The 23,297-nt window shown below is 44.5% G+C and overlaps 1 protein-coding gene across 2 annotated transcripts; it reads right to left on the bottom strand.

Moving 5' to 3' along the window:
- Positions 1-1,134: 1,134 nt before the first annotated feature.
- HMGXB3 (HMG-box containing 3) lies at positions 1,135-21,432 on the bottom strand. Of its 2 annotated transcripts, XM_067304685.1 has the most exons (20): positions 21,377-21,432; positions 20,592-20,739; positions 19,996-20,170; positions 18,965-19,528; positions 18,243-18,341; positions 16,547-16,678; positions 14,240-14,649; positions 13,693-13,868; positions 13,170-13,267; positions 12,510-12,608; positions 11,876-12,025; positions 9,855-10,156; positions 8,253-8,380; positions 7,507-7,638; positions 7,048-7,232; positions 6,212-6,431; positions 5,029-5,162; positions 4,514-4,630; positions 3,883-4,092; positions 1,135-3,223 (listed from the first exon to the last, which is right to left on the bottom strand). In XM_067304685.1, exons 2-20 carry the CDS (start codon positions 20,735-20,737, stop codon positions 2,747-2,749), a joined length of 3,954 nt encoding a protein of 1,317 aa, XP_067160786.1. In that variant the 5' UTR covers positions 20,738-20,739; positions 21,377-21,432; the 3' UTR covers positions 1,135-2,746. The 2 variants fall into 2 exon arrangements, with proteins under 2 accessions (XP_067160786.1, XP_067160787.1); XM_067304686.1 differs by lacking the exon at positions 4,514-4,630.
- Positions 21,433-23,297: the final 1,865 nt, after the last annotated feature.

Below are 23,297 nucleotides of genomic sequence, written 5' to 3'. Positions count from 1 at the left end.
ACTCACACTTCTCATTATCAGTTCAAGACCATCAATTTTGTGTAACTTAGAAAACTTATTAAAAGCAAGGTTTTAAAGCACTTCGCTCTGATTATCCTGCCTTTAATTGGGGGAAATGAAGTATTCACCAGTATGTGTGGAGACAACAGGGGAGTAATTTCAATGGGCTGATGGGACTTCTGACAACAGTCACCATGTTTGAGGCACGGGCACATGGCAGCAGCCTGCACTGGAAAGGTAGTACAACGCAGAGGGCAGGGGCACAGGCAGAAGGGCCCTGGTGACCGGACATTTTAGCTTACTGCAGCAGAACCTCCTGCACCAACGGCTTAGACACAACAGGAGCTCCAGCTGCTGAAAATATTAATACAGCCTAGAGAAAAGTTACTGTCACTTGCTGCAGACTCTCTCCTACAAAAGCTTTGTCGGGAGCAGCTGTGCAGGGAACTGCAGAACAAGAAGCCACTGCTGATTCTGCAGAGCAGGCAAGCTAGTGCAGTCAGTCCTCTCATTCTCATCAGTCTCTTTTTGCTCCTCAGCCCACATTAATTCAATCTAAATTCAGATCACTTTGCCAAACTGAAATTCTGGATCCTGAGATTTATTATAAGCTGTCTGCACCAGAGAAGTCCTGACAGTACCAAGAAGCCTCTAAAATAAATGAAAAAAAATTTTAAACAGCCAACCAAAAAACCACAGATGATCCCTAGGAGTCATATAAGGAACATGTCATCTTGAAATCATGCTCAGAGTCAAGTAACTTATGCAAGAAGAGGGTATGACCCCTATGCTTGTGATTCAAACCTTAGAAGGGATCATTCCGACTGCAGAAGCTACTTTCTTGCCATTTGTAAGAACAATACCTTGGCTGCATTTAACAGAATAATTGTATTCTGGAAGACTGCATTTGACACTCTGGTGAGGAGCTCAAGCAATTTCACAACCTCTTCCATTCAGAGCACATTGCTCTTGAGAATATCAGACTCCCCCCCATAATTATTTTTCCCCACTAAATGAAAGGAACATGTCAGCTCATGGCAGTGCAGCCTGAAATTGTGGTTTACACACACAGTGTTTGTGCCCTTTCCCACTGCAATCCTCCAGGTCTTGTACACCAAAAACAACTCACTTGGCCACAGTTTCACCCCAAAAATTGGAGATAATTTATTAAACTTTATCACTGACTGAAAAAAGTCACTAATGTCTCTTATAATAAGTTAATGTTCTTAACAGAAAAACCCCAAGCCATAATTACTGCATTTGCTCAGACTTAATACATTTAATTTTACAGTACGGTACTCAATATAGGTTCCCCTTCACAGAAGGGAGTTTTCAACCACACCACAAGCCTCCGAATCTTCCCCACTGCTCATGCAAACAAAATAAATATCCTGGATGGCAATTTAGCAGTCTAGCATCCCCACACCTCTCTTCTCTAGGCCCCAGCAAACATCCACCTTCAGATTCATTGCCAGCAATAGCAAAAGGGAGCTGACAGCAGACAATACAAGTAGCTTTACAGACAGCACCTAAGGTGTTCATTAGATATACTGTAGGGGCAGAGCTCTTAACGGGACTCCTCTAAAGGAACAGAGGAAGCAACCTGGACGGCAAGAGACTCACCTAACTTACACAGAGCTGTGTGGACACAGGTAGGGCAAATATGACGCTTGACAGAGTGCTAAGATTGCAAAAGTGGAGTAGCTCTCCCAGTGCCTCCTTTAAGGAAGGACTACAGAACCCTGCTCAGGCCTCTCTGGTTACACTGCATTCACTGCTTCTCCTTACTGCCACAGATGGTCCTTGTGAATCAGCTCTAATGGCAGAATACAAACTCTAGTCCTTGAATAGGATGAAACTGCTAAAAAAAAAAAAAAAAAAAAGTAAAGTGCCCAAAAGACAGCATGGAAATTGAGCATCTTTCCTGTTTCATCAGCTATTACCTTATACAGCACTTCTACAGCCCTCAGATAAACTTGTTTCTCCTAGGGCTTACTAAGTCAACTTTTACCTTAACGCACAGAACGACCTTCACTATGCGATTCAGCTTCTCAATTAGTGCTCATATGAAAGGACAAACAACCCAAGAAGCTCTCTGCAGCCCAAGCACCTGCAATCTCGGACCCAGAACTGCAGCTGCCAGTGAGGCTCCCCAGATATGGCGCATTAAAGCTGTATGGGTACCTCTGCTCAACTAAACACTGAACACAGCCAATACATACAAGAGCCCTAGAAAATTTCCAAGCAGGAGTCAGTGTCCTAAACTAATCCATTCAGAACATTTTGGGGAAAATATTTCTTGGCTATTTGTCCTCCTTGCAGGCCTGCTCCCACACCCCCAGCCCTGCACCAATTTGCACAAAGAAGTCAGCAAGCAAGATTCAGAATTAAAAAACCTGTGCGCTTGACCATGCATACTCCCAGCTACCAGAAATGCCTCTCCTTTCTCCACTCTCCAACTGCAGGGAGGGCAACATTTCACATGACTGAACAGTGAGTCCATCACATGCCTCGGGAGGGAATTGCAGCCTTCAGCAAGGCAGGTAACAGACTGATGCTCAAAGCAGCAGTCATGATACTCTGGAAGCACACAGCTCTTTGGTCAGTAACAGCAGTCAATGCCATCAGTATCACACCTCCAACTTGTAAAAATAAACTCTCAAGCCCGGCAGCTGCCCAAACCTTGCAGAAGGTGGCCCAGCCCACCCATCTAGATGACCAGAAAGAGAAACCAACAAGCTGGTTTTTATTCAGCAACCTCTTTATCTTCTTCCTGGTTCTCCTCTTCATCCTCTTCTGTTTCAGTTTTAATCTGGGCCACTCCAAGCCGGTAGAGAGCATCGCGAATCACCACCTCACCAGGCTGGCAGCTCTGTACGATCTCCTGGATCTGCCGATTCACAATCTCCCTGCTGGTGAGGAAGTCCATGAGGCGGTTGTAGAGGTAATAGTGCGTGGCGTTCTCAAAGGTGATGGGCCTTTGGCGGATGTTGCTAGTTTTGCTATCATTGATAGCAGCAATGATGGCGCTGTAAGGCTCCAGCTCTCGGCAAAGGGAGATGCAGTGATGCCGAGCTGTTGGATCTTGGTGGCTGTTCTGCTCTGAACCCGTGTGAACAATTCGGCGTGCTGATGACTTGGTGATTGGGTGCTGAAAGGAGTGCTCAGCCACAGTCATGTCTACGCTGTAGTGCTGGTCTAGCAGTTCAGGGCAGGACACAAACTGGGAGAGAGTACACATACACACCACGTAGAACCAGAACTAGCTTCCCCACGGTTAAGAAGAACAAGACAAAACTAACATTTGGCTGAACTCTAACCAGCACTATGACCTAGGACAGAGGGAGAGCTGACCTAACGAGGCTTTCCCTGAAGGCCACAGGAAGATGGTTCAGCACATCCCCTTCCCCACTCTTATGTCATCACAGATAATTCTGAGAGACTAGCAACCCTCTCTCTCTCACATTTCTCAACTAGTAACACCAGTTTGAGGGAAGTGCGTTGCTCTGTCAAGATAAGTCATGTGTTCCAAAGTTCATGAGCTGATCTGCTACAATGCGCTTCCAGCACAGCCCTTCCCAATAAGGAGCGTAAATCCAATACAACACCCCAGGCAACACATAAGGCTTTCAGTGATGCTCAGCAGCCATGCACTGGCAAAGCTGTGGGTCAGGGAACACTTATCAGGTAAATTATCATGAGGTACAGTATGCTATGCTCTCTCTCTGCTTTAGGCTAAAATCAGAAGAGAACACACACCTCCCACTATACTTAAATATGTGTCTTTCAGGGTGTGCGTGTGTGCATGCGTGTTTTTAATCTCACTTGGAATTTTTCCTTATTAGACTGGCACAGCAGAGAGCAAAGGTGGACATAACTAACCGTTGGAGGATCCATAGGGTCAGAAAAGCAGCCCTGGTTTTTCCCCCACATCTGGGAAGTCAGGTCTGGACAGCAGACATCTGCACACAGTGCCACTGAAGAGGCCGTATCTACTACATACACTGGAGGCCAGTGACGTGAGGAGACCAACAGGTCCACATGATCCCGAGCATTTTCTCCTCTTACTATGTACTTTGAGCCACACACAACCTGGTAAGAAAAGGATTAGCACCAAGCAACACAACAGAACTGAAAACTTATGACAGAAAACAAAAAAAGCTGGAAAGAAATTAAACTTCCTTCCTTTCAGGTATTCCAGACAATACAATAATCAGACAGTTACTTTCTCTAAAGGTATTCTGTTTCTGGAGAAAAAAATGGAAGAGATGATTTTCAACTCCACCCCAGCAGCCATATCAAACAGGTTTCGGATGACTCTAGTCAACCTTAAAATCTCCTGCAGGACTGCACATCCTCCAAGTCTGCCAAGGCAGTGTGTCTTCTTTCACTACCAAGGCTCAGACAAGCACACACCATTGCTTCCATTTAATGAAAAGGTTCCACACTGGCAAGTCAGATAATAGTGAACAGCAGGATAAAGAACACCACCACTGACTCCAGCCTTCCTTACCTGATGTGGACACACTTTATAAATTTTCCCTCCTGTGTGATGGGAAGAGGCTTGTTTCACGCTTGTCCCATTCTGTACAAAGTCATAGAGAGCCAGGAGGGAGTAACAGAGATGGTCCTAGAAAAGAGTCCCAGAGAAGGTCAGTACGCGACTAAAATTAATGGACTCTCCCAGAGAGGGAGAAGGCTGTGGGTAAGGTCTCCCAAGTCCCAATTTGCACATCCTCCAATAACTTCTTAATCGCCCACTCAGCACTGTAAGCATGACAAGCAATTAACGCAATGTGGAACCTGTGACAAGGTAATTATGGGCTTCCTTCCTTCCAGCCCACAGAGGTTCAGTTTGTTTCATCCTGTAAATTACCCTGCAATCTGCAGGCACTCGCTTCTAACCTACTACTGCCCCAAGTATACTCAGATGGGAAGTTAATTATCCAGAATGGCAAGTGCAAATTAGGGAAAGTCAAAGAACAGCTCTTCTCCTGCAGGCAGGTATGTGGGCAAACAAGGCATTACCTTTGTATCTGAAGCCTCCCAGGGGATACCACATTGTGTCAAAAAGCTCTGCAGCTCTTCCTTGCTGTAAGAGCTGATAAGCTCAAGCCTGAAGGTTTCCTCCTGAAGGAGCCTCACCAAGGCGCTCCCATTACCTGCAAGGGCAGCAAACAAGTCTCAGCACTCATTCTCAGAAGGGGAAGTGACCAAAATAATTGCTTCTGAAGACTACAGAAGCAGAGACTGCACAACCAACTGCCAGCAAGAGAAAGCGGTGAACAGCCCTAATTCCAAAGTATGTCACAGCCCACACTTTACTCTAATCCCTCACTAGTGAGGTCACTTACGAGCAGTGCAAGTCCAGCAGAGCCTGTAGACTCTTAGTGTGACTGCAGTCTTCAGACTGAGCAGTTCCAGGCCTATCCTTTGCACTGCTTCCCTGCTTCTTTCTCTGTAGATCCATTTCCACAATAGCCCATGTAGCGATTCTCCAGCTCAACTCTCTATGAACAGCTGCAGCCCCAGGAGTTAGCTGCAAAGCTAACTCCTGTACTTGGTAAACTTGCAAAGACGGCTTTCTTTCCACAACACAAGGTGCAAATTTCACTATACCTAATATCTAAACTGTTAAGGGAACTTGGCGGTACTGAATTCAGCTCTTGTTCATCTAAGCCTGCTCATCTCATTGTTTCTTGTTACATGCAGTCAATGCCCTGCATATGCTGCATGTTGACAACACTGATTAGGACTAACACATCCATCTTCTAGGCTTTCTTCAATTCCTGTTAAAGAATTATTAACCCTTCCTTGAGATTGTGATATTGAGGTACCAAGCACTGCCTGAAGCTTTCACAATGCAAGTATCGGTCCAACATGAAAAATACACTGACTGGCGTTCAAGTTATGCAAACATTCCTTTGCATTCAGACATTTCAGTTGAGGTGCAGAGTTTTCCCATGTTCTCTGTATCTCAAATGCATCAGGACACACCAGTGCACTCAAGCTTCACTGCACAGGCCAAAGCTCAAGCTGTTAAGTATCCTGAGAATCGCTGAACTCACCCCAACATTATTGTCTTCTGTCAGCAGATGTAACATGACTCTATAGAATCACGCAACAATCATTTCTCAGCTCTAAAGCATCACCAAAAGACTAGTCTCTACTGCTTACAGCACTTATTAATGAACACCACCTCAGCAGTTACCTGGCACTGGCTGTGCATCCAGGTTCTTGTCCTTCTCAGTATTGATCACTACTGCTCCTCGCATCAGTGGGGGGAAGAAAGGAGCAACAATAGATGCATCAAACTTTGTGATGGGGATGCTAGAAGGAAAAGCCACCTGCTCAATCACTTCTGTCTCCATCGTGGACCAAAAATCTTCTACATTCACTTCACTTGATGCCAAGAACTCCGGCCAAGTAAACTAAAAAGAGTAAGACAACACACTCATCAAACACAAACAACCACAGCTCATTTGACAGTATTGTATCAGCCTGACTCAAGGCAGGAAGACTACCCAGGAAAGTGCTCAGCCCAAACATGGCATGATGACATAAGGCTCCTTTTTCTGACCTGGAGCTCCCCACAATCACTTTTCACTTGGTGAGAGTCAAAACAATCTATTTAACCTAAAAGCTAGGCATGCTGCATACTACTATTAGGGTATTTTTCCTTATTAGAGAAGACAGCCACCTCAGCGGAACCACTACTGAGAAAAAAAAAAAAAAAAAACAACCACACATGTTAAAGGAAGAAGATTAAGTTCAGCAATTTTCATCCAGGTCCTTTCTTTCAGAGGTTGCTGGAATAAAACTGCGGTCCAGGAACAGAGTAACTTGTTTTCCCCAGACCATACATCAACACCTTTAAAAGGAAGTGCAGGCATCACCGCTCCAGCCACATCCTCTTGCCAGGCATCAGCAGAAAACTGCTCACAAAGGCCTCGTGTAATTATCATGCATCACAAAGACCAGACTCAGCAGAAGTCATTATGATCTGCTTTGAACATGAACGGGATGCAAAGTTTGTGAAAAGCCTACCTCTATGTTTTTCAGGGCCAGGACATTCTCCACATTCCTCTGGGCTATTTCCACCTTGGGGGTTATGCCACAGATTCCACAGATCATATCATTGTAGTCCCGGACAGTGAGGCATTCAAAGGCCCAGTAGCCATTGCACAGCAGCTCCTGGAGCTGAGCCTGCTCATCAGGGCTCAAGATTTTTTCTGAAAAGAGAACATGCCACTGTTACAGCTTTCACTTCCTAAAGGAAGTGGAGAGGTAGGAAACTCTCCTATGCAGAGTAACAACAAACCTGTCCTCTGGAGAATTGTTACAGAGAACTGGCCACAGAAGTACCGTTGGGTTTAGGAAGTAATTTAACAGAAACATACCACACCAGAAGAGGTGGCTTTTCCATTTTTATAACTTACAATCATTGGCGAGGTCACAAACTTCGGCGTAAGTGTTATGGTAAAAAAAACAAGAAGGGAAACCCACCAGTTTGCTCCTGAACAGAGTCCAGAATGCTGCCAACAGCCACTTTGGGATCCTCTCCAAGTTTAATGTGGTTTCGGATTGCAAACAGAAGATCCAAGCTCACTAGCAACTTGTTGCCCACATTGAAAAGGCCTGCAGTTAAAACAATATAGTTATTGTCTGTGGGGTTCCAGATCTTCCTCACAATAAAACATATTCCTTGCTTACTGCTAAAAACACTCATGTGAGTATTGTTCAGAGAATCAACAGAAACGGCTGGATAGGGCTTCTGGAACTGATCCTTCTGCACATTAGCAAGATCAGATCCTTTTCTAGACCTGCTTTTAAACATAAAAAGCTAAAAGAAACAAGAGCCAATCCATCTTCTCAGCTCCACTCTGCTCTGCAGGAAGTCTGCAATCACTGCCACCCGAGTCTCACCAGCCAGCACTGAGAAACGGCACTCTGCAGAGATGTCTTTGACCACGATCTCAGGATATGCATCACAGAACTCAACATTTACCACTTACACAGAGGACAGCTACACTAGTAAAGCAGTGCACAGCCTTCCTCATTAAAGCATTCATGTTTTACTGACAAATATAAGCTTATTCAAAGAGTAAGAAAAGCAGAACAGTTTGAGTTTAATATGGTGCAGGGGAGGAGGCTTTTATGCATGAAGAAAATGTCCTGATATAGTCTCAAGGCTTTAGAAGGCTTTAAACTGTACTCATGCTGTAAATTGGTGCACTTGCTTTCTTTCCTACCTGTATAAATATCAGTGAAGCTATGAAGGGCCAGGCACTGCAGATTCAAACACACTTTGACCTGAGCAGTAACCACTTGCAATCTGTTAGCTGTCAGCAGCCAGCACTCCTGAGGGCCAGCAAGGGAACTGTAACAAACAAGCAGAAGACAACCCATATTAGACAGTCAAGCTGGTAGGTTTTTCGGTCCAGTACTACTGTAACTTAAGTTGTTCTAATTCAGTCCAGTTCATTGGTCAGTATGTCAGTCTAAGTCAGTTCACATAAATTCACATTGGAAAAATTCAACACATTTCAAAATGGATCAGGTCACTGTTCACATTCTTGTAACAGCACTACAGTATCTCTCCATCTCCCTACATCCAGTACATAAAATTTGAGAGGTGGAGAAAAGCTTCAGCCCCAGCTTCCCTGGTAGAAGTGTCAGCCCTATTGCTTATAGTAACAAATGGAAACTAGAGCCCCGTAACTCTGTCTACCCAAGAGTCTAACCCTGCACACACTAAAATACAGCAACATCCACCCCTTTACAGCAAGGCTGCTGAGGGGGGAGTTCAGAGAAGAAAATGTCAGTTGTGCCCTAATGGCAGAAATACAGCTGTCCACCTGAGAAAACACAATCAAAGTCAAAGTTAGCTCCCTCCCACGGGAAGCAATTTAATTTGAGCTTATGTAGGCATGTGTGAGAGTCCCACACAGGTTTTCAGAGCACTGCAAAGCAGTCCAGCACAAAAGCAAGCGTATACAATGCACAAGTTGGTAAATTACAAGGCAAGGGACAGAGCACAACATGGCACTTGTCTGTAGATTTTACTGAATATAAAAAGTATCTCTGCTGGAAAAAATCTCAATTAGTACTAGCTTGACCAAAGCAAACATCCTTAACTGGCATCAAGAAGATAGTTTTGGTTCAAGAAAGAAATACAACAGTAAACTGAATGGCATCTTGCTTTAGATATGGCTCAACTCAGACTTTAGACAATGGGAAGATGTTTGGCAGACTCAGGGACGAGATATCCTATGTGCTTTTATACATATCTAGTTAAGGTAATCCAGACCATACATTGACAGTTTCTGAGTCTTTCCGGTTTCAGTTTGGTTGTTGGTTCCAAAAAAGGATTCACTCAAGCCCACGCTATGTCATGAAAAGAATGAAAGCATCATAAGCAAAAGGATCCACATGGCAAGCAATCACATCAGAATGAGAGAGAACAGGGAAATCACACAATACAAATCTATACTCCCAGAGTTTTGCCTCTGTCAGCCTCAAAACATCAGAATGGAAAACAGAGGGGATGAGTAATGAAGGGATTCCATTTCAAAAAAAAAAAAAAAAAAAGATTTACATCCAGACTTAGCAGTGACTTTTGATCAAGCTCTCCTGCTGTACGGAAATGGTGACTGACAAACGAAACTGTGCAGGAGAAACAGAAACAGCTCATAGCTAACCAGCTAAGCCCCTTCCACAGACATGTAGCTTATTCAATGTCACTTACACCAGCTTCAACAGGAGGGCTAAAACAAATACTACTCCAGGCATATTTGTAACACAGAACATCAGCATGAGGTTGAAAGAGTCACAAGTCTAAAACAGAATCTTACTTCTGTCCCCCTTTGAACAATGGGCTGTTACAGAGGAGGCACTGCGCAGATGGAGACTCATAGTAGTTTGACCAGGAGGTCTGCTCTATGGTGACTGTCTCCTCACTCACGTTGGACAGGATGAGCCGCGAGCTGTTGAGTTCATGGATGAGCGTGAAGACCTCAGCCAGTTCTGATTCATTCTCTGGGATCTGCATTACCTTGCGCAGCAACTGCAGAGTGGATTGACGCTGGATCTCTTTCTGAGATGGGGTTAGGGGCTCACTGGTGTTCAGCACATCAGACTGACCTGGACTGACCTCCTAGGAAGCAAACCAAACACTCATTTTCTACCAGGCAAGTATGGGGCTGAAATACTAAGAAGCCTTGAGGTCATAAAAGGTAACAGAAACACAGTAACCTTTCTACCCAGTAGACTTGACTTCCACTCTGCTGCTCAGTCAGTGACCACAGAGAGTAGCTTTAAAGCTATATTACTTCACCAAAAATACATTTTACATGTATATTAAAAAAGTATATAATGAGTGTATATATAAAGTAACAGACAGCCCAGCCCTTCAGGAACTCCCATAATACCGCTTAGACCATCACAACTTTATCACTAAACTGGAGCGTTAGTACAGGGACTGAGGATCAAGAAGGTGGAGACAGCCATCAAGAGATATATAAACACTTCAATATTCCTGGCAATTCTGTCCCTGCCTTGCTCTGCCAGTTATCAGGCACATTCTCCTCTACAGCATGCTCAGACAGCCAGTGCAGTCTGCAGACCTCTACAGAAGCCAGAGGAGATAAGTGTCAAACAAGAACTTGTGGATGCGATGTATGGAACACACTAATAATATAGCTGATGACATACCATCCTTACACACGCACATGCTATCAAGTCAAAACGCACAAGTACAAGAGAATCAAACTCTAGGTGGCTCAAAAGAACAGAGAGAAGTAAACAGGCTGATCTGTTTAATCACTTAAATCCTTCTGCCAACATTTCAACTTGTTTTTCTGTCTAGTCTAACAATGAGATAAATGATCAGTCCAAACAGCAGAGATAACAACCAACTCTGTAATAGGAATGTTAAACACAGCTAGAACCAGAAAATAAAAATAAAAAACCCAATGAGGAAGAGACAAGCCACATGCCTCCCAAAATGCAAGCTGAGCTAAGCATACCACTGTTCCTTACACATCTGCTTATGTGTGGTTTTCACACAGGCTATTTGAGTTTGCCCTATTTTCTTTCCTCCAAATAAACACTACACAAAGTTATGTTCTTCAAATAAATAAATAAAAAGCAAGTGGAAGAGTCAAATTACCACACAGTCTAAAATGCAGCCTGTTTGTATGCTGAGTGGGCATTCCAGCAAAGAACAGGACAGCCCTTTTTTTCATAACCAAAGTAATTCTGTATGAGAAAAGTTGAAGTTTGAAACTTCAAATGCAAAAAAAAAAAAAAGCTCAGAAGCAAAGAAAAGTTTTATTATTTACATCCATGTACAAAAACAGCAGACAACTTGAGCAATGTTCTTCTAAGAAAAAAAAACCTACATCCAGAAATAAATTAATAAATTCAGGCTGCAAGTAAAGTTGCACTGCAAACCCCTGAAAATAGGAAGCTGTAATACAAAATATACTAACTCAATTAACTGTTGCCACAAGTTGGTCTAAAAGTTGGGAGTTTATTGATAAAAACTGAAGTTCAGAAAAGTTGATGCAACAAATGTGACTTTTAGGGGTGATTTCCCCAGTGCATATGTACCTACATGCTTTAAGTATTTTAAGCTATGGAGACATCCAGTGGTAGAAACGAGTGCAATCACTCTCATCCTCAGAAGTGCTGCTGTTGCAAGGGTTTGGACAGTAAAAATATCATAAGTATTTTCAATAGAATATTTTTCTGTTAGAAAAGGCTGTGTCATTATAATGAAAAAAAAAAAATCCAAAGGGAACTTGCCAATTAAGGTACCTCCTCCCACTCCACGACAGCCCGTTGACAAGAAAGACGACTTTCTGAACCTTACCAGGGATTTTGCTGTTTTCTCAGTTCTATCTTTGGCAAGATTGTAGCCACAGCTTGGACAGATTCGTGGCTTGTGCCTGTTTGTATACACATAACTACAAGAGGGGTTCTTGCATTTCCCTCTGCCACGTGATGTTGCCAATCCCAAATCCTAGAATGACATAAGAGGAATGTTTGTTGACCTGGATTTTAGACGCCAGGAGTCTAGAAAATTCTGCTTAAGTATCACATCCTTTTTCGCAATTTATATCACCTAGTTTAAAGGCTAAATGATAGGCACTTCACTTTGTACAGAATATATTTAAACTGGTACTCAGACATTTGGGAGCAAATTCCAGAGACCACAAACACTTAGTACATTAAACTCATTCAGAAACCATTGATCCTCCACCATTAATCCAAGATGGGATAGGAATTATGCCAGGGCATGAAGAAAAAAAATCAGTCCCACATGTGTTTGCGACATAGTACAGTCATCCTAGATTAGGTCAACAGATGACATACAAAGAACAAATTGTCTCACATTAAATGTATTTCTGCAAGTCAGTAAAACAAAAAAAGAAATCACATAACATTCTCATCCTAGAGATGGCATTCCCCACAACATAAATCAGACCATCTGAAAAAACTCTCACCAAAGTTACGGTGCAGCTGTACTTGTAGGAAGGGAATAGTTCTGGTTTGACCTCCACTACTTTAACCTGCGATGCCCTGCTGGTCAAAGCACTATGGAGCTAGAGATTGAAAAAAAAGGAGAAAAAAAGAAAAAAAAATCATTCATGAGAAGCATACTACTGGATACACATGCTCCGTAAGCAATACCTCTTTTTTTTTTTTTTTTTTTTGAGTTAGTGTGTGTTTAATAGCAGAGGACTGGAACATGCTATTTTGTGTACTAGGGCACTACAGTTCAAACAGAAGTATTCCAGCATCTTTGCATGCTTTGCTTCATACTCAGTCATCTTTCACAGGTGAAAGAGATTTTCTCAGTACTCTATTATGCATCAGATTTTCAAAGCACTAGCAAATCCCCAGAACACCATCTGGAAGCAACTGGTAGGTTCTCAAAGCAGCCAACAGAAGGACTGCCCAGCAGCATCTTTCAGCTCAGGTCCTATGCTCATGTAGCCATCATGCTCCTTCAGAGCCATCTCATTTAAAAGTTGTCAGTCATGGATCTCATCAAAAGGCTGCCACATTTTTTTTATTCAATTTCTCACCACTCAGGTCATACCCTGCTCTGGGGAAAAAAATCCAAAGGAAAAGAATGTGTTTGAAGAACAAACCATAGATACCTTTCGTTCCTCAGCACTTGGCGGCTGCAGAATTGACTGACCCAATTGTTTCAGTGTACTGGGCTTCAGGCCTGATGTTCTCACAGGGGAATGCTTGTCTTGAAAGAAGAAAGGGATGCAGCAGGTTAGATACAGAAAACCACGTTCTGTTTTATTCTGACAGCTTTGGTAAATGCCACCACAAGTCACACGGGATTTTTCCTCTGAACGCAGAATGACCCAGGCAGGCTTTTCATATTCTGTTTGCCTGTACTCTCAGTTAGAAAGAAATAGGGGCCTTTTTTGTTTTGGGTTTGTGATTTTTTTTGGGGGGGGGGGGGAGGGTGGAGGGAGGTCCAACCCCAAATCTTTTGTTGCGAACTATCCCATTCCATACAACTCAGTCAACACATGCTTAGACTCAAGTTTTCTAAGACAGCTCACTATCTCCCTTCAGCCATATCATATCATTTGAAAGAAACCACTTCAATACGGTGAGGAAGGACAACCACTCCCAAAGCACACTGGAGAACACTGCTTTTACCAGTATTTGGAAAGGCCTGTCGGTTGCTAGGCTGCTCAGTACTGGCTTCTCTCCCCAAGCTGGCTGGTGCAGGGAGAATTGCTCTCATGGGTCTTGCTGCAGCCAGCAAGGAGGGCTTAGGTCTCGATTTACCCTTTACTTCTTGTCCTTTGTGTGAAGCAGCGGGAGCATCAATTCTGGAAGACAAGAGCTACAATTGGCTCAAAAAATCCACTTTTTTTTTTTTTAATCCCTCCTCTTCCCTGATTTTCTCCTCTTCCTGAACTGTGCTTTATTAGTGTAATAATCACAGTTATTAGGGCAGAAAGGAGATCACATCTGCCCTGTGATTACCCTAACAATTTGTCACTTAAAAAAAAAGTTAGCTTTGATTGATGAAACAATCTTTAAGGAACAATTCTGAACTGGCAAGAAGCAGACAATACATAGAAATACATAGAACAGGTCTTACGAGAGGCACTGCCAACAACCTTCAATTTCTTGGATTAATCCCATCAGCCCTAAAGAGACATCATATGCTCCTTTAACGTATGGAAGGCTGACTCACCCCATTGGTTTTTTCGTAGAGGAATTTGGACTCTGCACCTCAGAGGATGGTGGTAGCCCCAGTCCTACGCTATCTTTTTCTGTCTGCTCTGAAGAGTCTCTTTGCAGTTGGCTGTCTTGACCCAGCATCACTCCAACAACACTCCCTCTGTCTTCAGCAAGCACGTTGTTTGCAAGAATGTGAGCCTCAGAGATGATCACTTCCTCCCACTCCGTCTCCTGCATTTGCCCGCCAACAGGCGCAGCATTCAGTAGCTGGCTGACAGCTTCAGAGCTTTCCAAGGCAGACTTGGAGGTACTCTCGCAAACAGTTGCCTGTTCTGTGACAACCATCTGTTGACCTCTTTTAGCTGCTGGAGTTCTAAGAGAGGTGCCTGAATTTGGCTCAGGTTTACTTTTTGGTTGCTTTTCCTAGAAACAAAGAGATAGTCACACTTCAGAGCTTTACACTTTCACAGATAAATAAGTTCTCTTCGAATATGCCTGGTTTGCCACAGGCTATTTAACATTCAAACGATCAAACCAGCAAAATCTTAAGTGTTTAAGCAGTGCGTTGTACATGATAGCAGAAAGACATCATCTCCTACAACAGTAAAGTCCCTGCTAACATTTTATCCTGCCTCCTGACTCTACTATTATTTCAAACACCATTTACTTTGAAGGAGTCTATCTTAAACTCCCTCAAATATCAACATTAGCATCAAAATCACTAGCTCATCCACCACCTTCTTTAACAAGGACCCATCTCCTACACCTCCCTTTTGTAGTTTCAGCTCTCTGAAGTTGTCTGCTCTTCCAAACTATTCAGAAATCAAGGGGAGCATGTTAATTTTAAGCTTTCTATAGAGTTTGTATTCCTAAGGATATTCTAGGGTCATGAGTTTTTTTCCTCTTGGTTAAACAAACATCCTCCAGCCTAGTCGGTTCTACAGTTCTACTGATGTTATTACCAGTTAAAAAAAAACAAAAACCCACAACACACACACACCACACACACTCCTGGTACACGTTTTTCCCAAGGCATGAAAACAGAAGAACAAGTGGAACTGTTCATGCAAATGTGTTCCCAAAAGAGCAGAATAAAACTGAAAGAGAAACAAAGCCTTCCCTCTAAAACCTTTCAGTTCTAATCACTGTAGGATTTAATTCAACAGGAGCAGGCCTGCCATATTCAGACAGAAACATGTTTTTGCAGCTGGCCATTTATCTGGTTCAGCAGAGTTACAGAACAAAAGCTAACAAGATGTCATCATTATTTGGATCCTAGCACTCAGGAAGCCCAGCCATCAGCTCAGACACTACTGAGTTTGTAAGCTGTCTAACAAAGTTCTTGCCCCCAAATGCTTAATGGATCTGAGCACAGAACAAAAGAGGTCATGACAAATCTGTTTAAAGCCACTGAATGTCAGTGCAAATTTTCACTTTGAGAACACACTGTAACTTGCATTTGAGGGGACCTGTGTCAGAGAAATTTAATGAACAGACACCCGTCCAGAGCTGACTAGTCTTCACCACTACATTGCCAAGATTTAAGGAGCAAGTAACTTGCATACAGCTAGCAGGGATGCCAATAATTCAAGTAGGGTAGGTATTGGGTGGAGAAAGAGATTTTTCCATTCAATCAAGTCTGTGCCCACAACTCCATCAACATCTGCAAATTTCCTTCCAACCACAGGTGAGAATGCCACAAATTATAAGACACAACTATAAGCCAACAAAATCCAACAGCATTTAAGCTTCCTCTACAGCATCCTTATTAGCTGGCTCCCAAATGGTCAACTACTACTACTATATTTCTGGTTTGCTCCTCCCTTCCGTTGATAAAACCACATTGAAAGACCATCACAGAACCTCAGCTTACAGAAGAACTACAAACACAGATAAATTACAAGGCACACCATAAACCAAATGGTTTAACCGACTCCCTGAGCTTAGCTAGGGCTGTAGCAGGAAAAACAGGCAGTACTTTGTAATCACAGAAATCATAATACAGAGGGCCAGAAGAATTTATTTCTTCTCAATGAGTCAGTGCTGCTAAATCCAGCCCCCTCTATTCTAACCGATACCATTATGAGTGGCATCTTTACCCAGGGAGTGGTAATTTCAGTTCTGTCTCACCTGGGCTGAAAGTCTTCTGCAATGGTAACTTGCTCCAGCACAAGCACTGGAATACAAGTGCAGGGATCAGTTCTGTCATATCTGACTTCCTATGCTAGTTCTACAGGTTTAGTGATATCACAGACATTCATGAAAAGGCCACTTTTCAGCTTAAATCAATCAATCAGAGAGGAGGAAAAGCAAAGGTTACCTTTGGGATCCACTTCCCTCCCAGGAAGTTCCCACATGTCGGGCATTTTGGTGGCTTATGCCTGGTGACATAAGTGAAGGAACAGCCAGGATTGGTGCAATTTCCATGTCCCCTGCGAGTGTAGGTTGTTGTCTGAAATGAGAGTTGTCAAGAATTTCTCTACAGAACTGCAAAACACAGAGCTGTGCTCACTCATTCCCTTTTTCCTGGTAAGTCTTTACAAACCTTATCTAGCAAATCACCACAGTCCTCCACTATTACTCCTTTTACTGATCAACCAGCGCACAGACGGATCAGAGCAAGTCAGCACCATAACTACACTGAACTGAGCTTTCAGTTTCACCACAGTTTGGATCAAACAGCAGAGCAGAGATGAAGAATGCATATACACTGCCGGAGAAGCTAACCTTGCATTTACAGTTACGTAACGGTTCTCTTATGAATATGAGAAAGTCGCAATAATACGGTGTAAAAATTATTCAAATAGCAGTCCACAGTGAGGCAACATGAGAGTAACATACATGTCAATTAGGTGACAACAACTGAAGACGATAAACACTCATGACAAGAAGGCAGTATTCATCAGTAAGGTAATTTGTTGGCGTTGTGCTCAGTGGTAAAGTACTCCCTGCTGCTTTACTGTAACTTGCTATAAACCTCCGTAATACTAGCAGCCCCCCCCAGTCACTATTACAGAGGCCACTAAATCTGAGTCTGTCATATTTGTCAGGACAACTGCATCTACAGGTTGATCTTCTGTCAGGGCAATGCTTGTTAAGATTCACACGTCCTCAATGCTCCAGAGGGAGCTGTTGTGCCACAAATCGGTAACTAGGTATAGTTTTTCTAGAAATGTAATTGCTGTCATCAAGGAAATGAAACAATTTAAGCTAAGCACTGCTCCTCAGGAACAAAAACCTGAGCTATCTCCATTTTCCATAAGACACCTGGAAGAGCATCACACTATGCACCACTGTAAACACCTGCAGTGTTCTATCAGCTGGTTGTACAGAGGACCCAAAAAACAGGATTCGATACTAAGTTGTACAACACCAGGAGCTGCTGTGCTGACTGTATGGTAAAGTCTTACAATGATTACAAAAATCCAGGTGAAGTGGTTATGTTGGAGAAATAGCACTATCCTTCCTACTGCAAGGAGCTACACAACCCTTTACTTGGGTTCCCAAAACCTTAGGTCACTGCTCATCTCCTGTCACACGGCCAAAGCGGTAGCCCTCCACAGGGCTGGGGAAGCCACATGCTCCAATAACAAGAGCAGATTCTTGCCCTAGAAGGGATGGACACTTGCATTTTAAGCAAACAGGTATGTATTCAAGTAGATGACACACATGGTTATATACACTCTCCAAAAAAATGGCAATACAGAAACTGCTGCTGGCTAGATGGGTTGTTATAGCATTATTGACCCCCATCTATCTCCAAAAATTCCTCAAGGAAGAAGGCAGCAGGAAGAGGCCCCTAGTTAAGAAGCTCTAGGGAGCCAGAGGCTTCCATTAGCATACACAAGGCCATAAAAAGTGGAGACAAAAAATATTTCGACTGATATGATGACCCCCGTTTGGACTATGATTAAGAAATGGACCATGATCAAACCCTTCCTAGTCTAACACCTTTAAGACAAACCTACAGTAACATATGTGTACCTTAAAATGCCATACGAGACTGAATTTCTTACCAATTTAATCGATGCTGGGTTCTCCACAACAGAATGAGCTGGCAAAGGTAACATAATAAATTGTGTAGCAGGTGTAGAGGAGCTGTTCTCTTCTGTATCCTAAAGCAAAGTCAGAGGGAAAATACATGCTGAAAGCAAGAGATGTGGTGAACTGTGACCCACCCTTTCACGAGTACTACCCTGGAATATATGTCTTAAGAACTGATGAGACCACAAAGCAGCAAACAGCAATCATTTCAAAAGCAAAGGCCTTACCAAGACTGCACTGCAAATTATCAAACTCTTCACAGGTTGAGACAGAAAACAACAGGCTCAATTCTTTAATATTTTCTACAACTGATTTCTAACACTTCAACTTTAAAGGACTCCTTTCACCCAGCCCTCTGCAACCAAGAAAATAGCTATCAGGAACAGAGATAATATATTTAGATTCCCCAAAATCTTGTAGTACAACTGTGTAACCCATCCCAAATATTAGTGGGAAATCAAGCAGTCACTTTAAGACAGGAGGATAACAGCATATGGCAGAATCATTATCAGGAGTGAGAAACCGTAATCAGAGTGCAATCATTACATTAGAAAAGCTGTTGTTTCTCTTGACTACTGAGTGCGAGCATGCTGCTCAACACAGAACCTCCCGTGGCCACCAAGAATCAAATGTGCACTAAGATTTCAGGTGAGAAGCTGACAGAAGGCATTTGAGTATCACCAAAATAGCTTACCCTCCCAGTCACCACTGTCACCACAGACAGGCCATCTGACACCTGAGGACGGGCCATTGTGGTGCTCCCGTTGGAGACGTCTGCGGAGTTGCTAACTAGAGTCTCTTCAATAACCACCCGAGTTGTTTGATATGGTTGCCCTTCTATTTCCAAAGAAGCCTCATCCAAGAGGACATCTCCAGCCACTTTATCTGTCACAGGCCCAACATACTGGGAGAGGACTTCTGATGCAACCACTTCTTCCACAGCATCTGACTGACCAAATGAAGCCGTCTCTTCTGCTAGTCCTTCAATGGCAACGCACTGCTCGGAAATGCCAACATGGCTCGAGTCCACAGAAAGGATGTTTTGCACAGCATCATGGGAGACATTTGCGATATTGGTGGAAGCTGTTAACCCTTCAGATGCTGCCTGACCCTGCGCCACACAAAGTTCCAGTGACTGCCTGCTCCTGTCCTCCTGAAGAGTGGTTTTAGGAATAATAATATAATCTGAGCGAGGAAGAATCTTACGGAAACCTGGAATGTCTGGAACCACCGCAGTCCGAGTGGACACCTTGGAGTTCTGTTGGCAAAAACAGAGTATGGAATAAATAAGCAAAAGAAAGAAAGATTCAGTTCTCAATCCTGTTCTTGATTATTTTAGTGCTTAAAATTCAAGTGGTTTCCCAAAGTAGCTTGCCAAAGTAACAGAGCCTGCAGACTCCCTCTCAGCTCTGATTTTTGCCATCTGCTTTACCACCAATCTATCTGACGACAAGACACAAAACCAACACCGTTCTCTTCAGCAGGTACAAGACAGATCTGTTTTGACTTTCAAAATGTTATTCCTTGACTGAACAGAGAGCAAAAGCAGAAGTTCACTGCCCCGCACACTGCTTGTACGTAGACTGTCCTAAGCAGGCTTCAAACTGGAATCTGCACTTAAATGATTCCTCTGTGCAGTGCTATGTAAGCAGGTAAGTGCCAAAGCAGTTACAGCCATTGGCCTTTTTCTTCACAACCCAAGGAATGCCAGGAAAGGCAACTTACCGGGTCCAATCCTTCTTTCTCTAGTTTGGCTTTCTCCAAGTAATAGCTTTTCTCAGCCACACTGAGCAACCTCCAGCTCTCGCTGATCTTTTTGTTGATTTCGGACTGAGGGAGGTGGGGGAGCTCTTGCTGTACTTTCAAGTATATATCATAATAGTAGAGGAGGTAAGCAGATCTGAAACGCAACCAGAGACGGGAATGATAATGTCATTCTATATGAACACCTTTGGAAAAAGAAACCTGCAAGTTTTATGCTGGTCTCAAGGTCAAGTTACAGGTATGTTATTTTCAGCTCTACTTAAAAAAGCATTTTTTTAAACCAAATGAAAACTAAGATTCTGAACAGAACCTCTGTAGTAATGAAACAGAGTCTAAGGTAAATTCTTCTGGAGCACACAAAGTATGGAAGCTACTATTGCTTGATCTGAAAAGGCATGCATATCAGAGCATGCCTAAAGTGTCAAGTTAAGTTTCTATATATAACATTTTATGCTATAAAATGTTCCAAGTGTACTGCAAAGTTTATTTATACCAGAAACAAGAAAAAGTGCTCCCACATTCTACATAGGAAATAAACGAAGACAGAGGGAGCTTACCTAGGTTTTTTGGCTTTTTCTCCATGATCTCCAGGACTTTTGTATTTCTTTTTCTTCTTAGATGGCACTGGTGATGCATAAGTGTAGGTGCCCTCTATTTCCTCCATTACCACAGTTACTTCAGTGCCATCATATGGAGCCTCCATTGCTATAAAAAGAAAAACCCATCTTTTACGTTAAATACTCACCAAGTTATATGACATTTTAGTCAATAAAAACTGCCCTGAATTCACCTTCGTAAACTGAAAGCATCACTGGCATGTAAGCTAGATTTTGATTAATCAATATACCTACATGTTAGCTATTAAAGACAATGCTGTCGCTACTACAAGTTCTATATCACCAGTTCAGTGCAGCCACACGTGCTTGCACTTGAAAACTGCCATTCACCAAGAACCCCTCAGACAAGGTCAGTAACCTGAAACGAGCCCTAACCCCAGCGAGCAGATGCCCATGGCCACACTCTCAAAAGCGATGCCGGGGCTGAACGAGCACGGGAGCCCGTAACCCGCTTGCCCGCAGGCGGCTCCCTGGGTATCCTCGCTTAAGAAACCTTACGGCTCCAGGGCACAAAAGGCCTCAGGAGACGAGGTGCGACACTACGCGGCTCGGGGGAGCCCCCGCGCGCCCCGGCCCCCCGCAGCGGCTAATCCCGGGCGAGCCAGAGCCCATTAAACCGACGCCCGGTTCCCGCGCAGTGCCCCGGGGCGCAGGGCCCCCTCGCCCCCGGCGAACCCGCCGCCCCCCCGGGCTCCGAGGAAGGCCCGGGCGCCGCAGGCACTCACTGGGCAGCCCCGGGGCCGAGTCGCGGCCGGCGGTCACGTCCCAGGCGGGGCGCAGCGGCGCGGAAGGGGCAGCGGCGGAGCTACCGGCCGGCCGCACGGAAGGCAGCGAGCAGGCCGCCCCGGCATGCTGGGCCGCGGCCGGGCCGCACCGGACCTCACCGGGCCGGGCCGCGGTGGGGGGAGGCGCCGCGCCGCGCCGCACCGCGCCGCACCCGCCGCCGCCGCCGGGCACCCAGCCGCCGCCCGGAAGTGCTCGCGGCAACCGCTTCCGGGGCCGAAGAGGCGGGGTCTCCCCGCTAGGCAGCCGCCGGATGGTGGCCGGGAGGAGTCATTATTCCCGCGTCCGCGCGGCGTCCGGGGTGGTGGAAGCACGTGGCTCGAGTGGGGCTGGGGCGGGAAGGGGAGGGGCGCGCGCAGCCCCTTCCCGCCAATTCTCCTCAGGGCTGGGGTGGGGGAGGAGACGCCAGCGTCCTGCCATCAATGCCCTTGGGCTGTCCTGGCCCTGCCCCAGCAGCAGGCCCTGCTGCCTTCCTGGCCCTGCGTGATGGCCGTGTAAAGGGGCTACTCTTCCAGGGAGGAGGAGGGTGGAGGGGCTGTCGGGTCCCCAGTGCTGCAGGGAGAAGGGCTGGTGGCTGTTGTTCACACATGGTGGACCAAACAAGCTCCTCACACACCATGGTGTGAAAGTCCTCGCTGCAGGACATCATAAATGCCGAAAGCCTACTTGGGGTCAGAAATGGATTAGTCATACTGGAGGGAAAAAAATCCACTGGCTGCAATTAGAAAGGGCCCAGACTCCACGTCACACCAGCTGCTGGCAGTGGGGAATGTGCCCTGCACAGCCATCGCCATGGGCCCGAACTCTTCAGAGCTTAATGGGCGAGGCCATCTCCCAGCGCCCCAGAGCTGTAGGCAAAGACAAAGTCAGCTACGTCCCTAATGCAGGGGAGTCTCCCTTACTCCATCCGTCATGGCAGCTCTCTGGGTAATGCCCCCACTACCTCCAAATCTCACACCCCGTCACAATTCTCATTTCTACCATCTCAGCAAACCCCAGTTTCATCCAGCTCTGCCGTTGCTGCTGTCTCAGCAGAGCCACCCCCAAGAATCAAGCCAGCCAGTGCCACCAATCACACTTCTCATTCCCAATCATGAGGCGGATGAATCAGCAACCCAGAACTCAGATCCAGCTGCAAACCCAAGAAAGCTCAGGGCTACTTGACCAAGATGGCATTTTTTCCAAAGTCAGCTAATCGTAAAGCCAGCTCACTGTGCCACCACCTCTGCAAAAATATATGTAGAGATTTTCCTATGGTGGACCATGGTGTGTCACCGCTGTTGCTGTAGCCACTCCAAATATCCATGGGATCTTTGGGTCCCAGCATCTCTCTGCCAACATTTCTCTCTCAGCTCTGAAGAATAAAAGTTTCTCATACACAAAAAAGTAAGATAATATTTTTTCTAGCTTTTCATGATGAGTGAAAACTGACGTGTTGCTCCCCAGGGAACAAACAGCCTTCTAAGGCTCTCTATCCATAACTGTCTCCCTTTGAACTTTTTGGAAAGCTCGGTATTGTGCAGCTATAGCTTTAACACATTTTTTAAATTATACATTTCTTTTTTTTTTCTATTCATATCTATTTCTGTATTTTACATCATGAGTTCCAGTTCTAACTTTAGAGAAATGTAAACCACATCCATCTTATGTCTTTTCAAATCTCAGAGAAGCAGAATAAGGGCTCCTCTTGTCTAGTCAGTCGTTAATAAAACCCACAAAGTAGTGATATGATGGCCAGCATTAAATCTGCAACCAGTTATTTATCCTCCTGATATTCTGCAGCTGCTTATGTGGTCTGCTAGTGTTTATGTGCAATAATTGGTGGCAAACTGACTGTTCTGTGTCAAGTGCTGTGCAGCTTAA

Source organism: Apteryx mantelli, chromosome 14 (genome assembly GCF_036417845.1).
Source record: "Apteryx mantelli isolate bAptMan1 chromosome 14, bAptMan1.hap1, whole genome shotgun sequence".
In the NCBI taxonomy this organism is placed as follows: Eukaryota; Metazoa; Chordata; class Aves; order Apterygiformes; family Apterygidae; genus Apteryx; species Apteryx mantelli.
The sequence above is the reverse complement of the archived record's forward strand: the minus strand, read 5'-3'. Positions and strand labels throughout refer to the sequence as shown.

Excerpts from the sequence above, each read along its gene's own strand:
- HMGXB3 (XM_067304685.1), bottom strand. The coding sequence starts at position 20,737 with ATGGAGGCTCCATATGATGGCACTGAAGTAACTGTGGTAATGGAGGAA. Across the intron at positions 13,268-13,692 it reads ACAGGCCTTTCCAAATACTG|ACAAGCATTCCCCTGTGAGA; the intron begins GTAAAAGCAGTG and ends TCTTCTTTCAAG. Across the intron at positions 3,224-3,882 it reads ACCCTATGGATCCTCCAACG|TTTGTGTCCTGCCCTGAACT; the intron begins GTTAGTTATGTC and ends ACTCTCTCCCAG.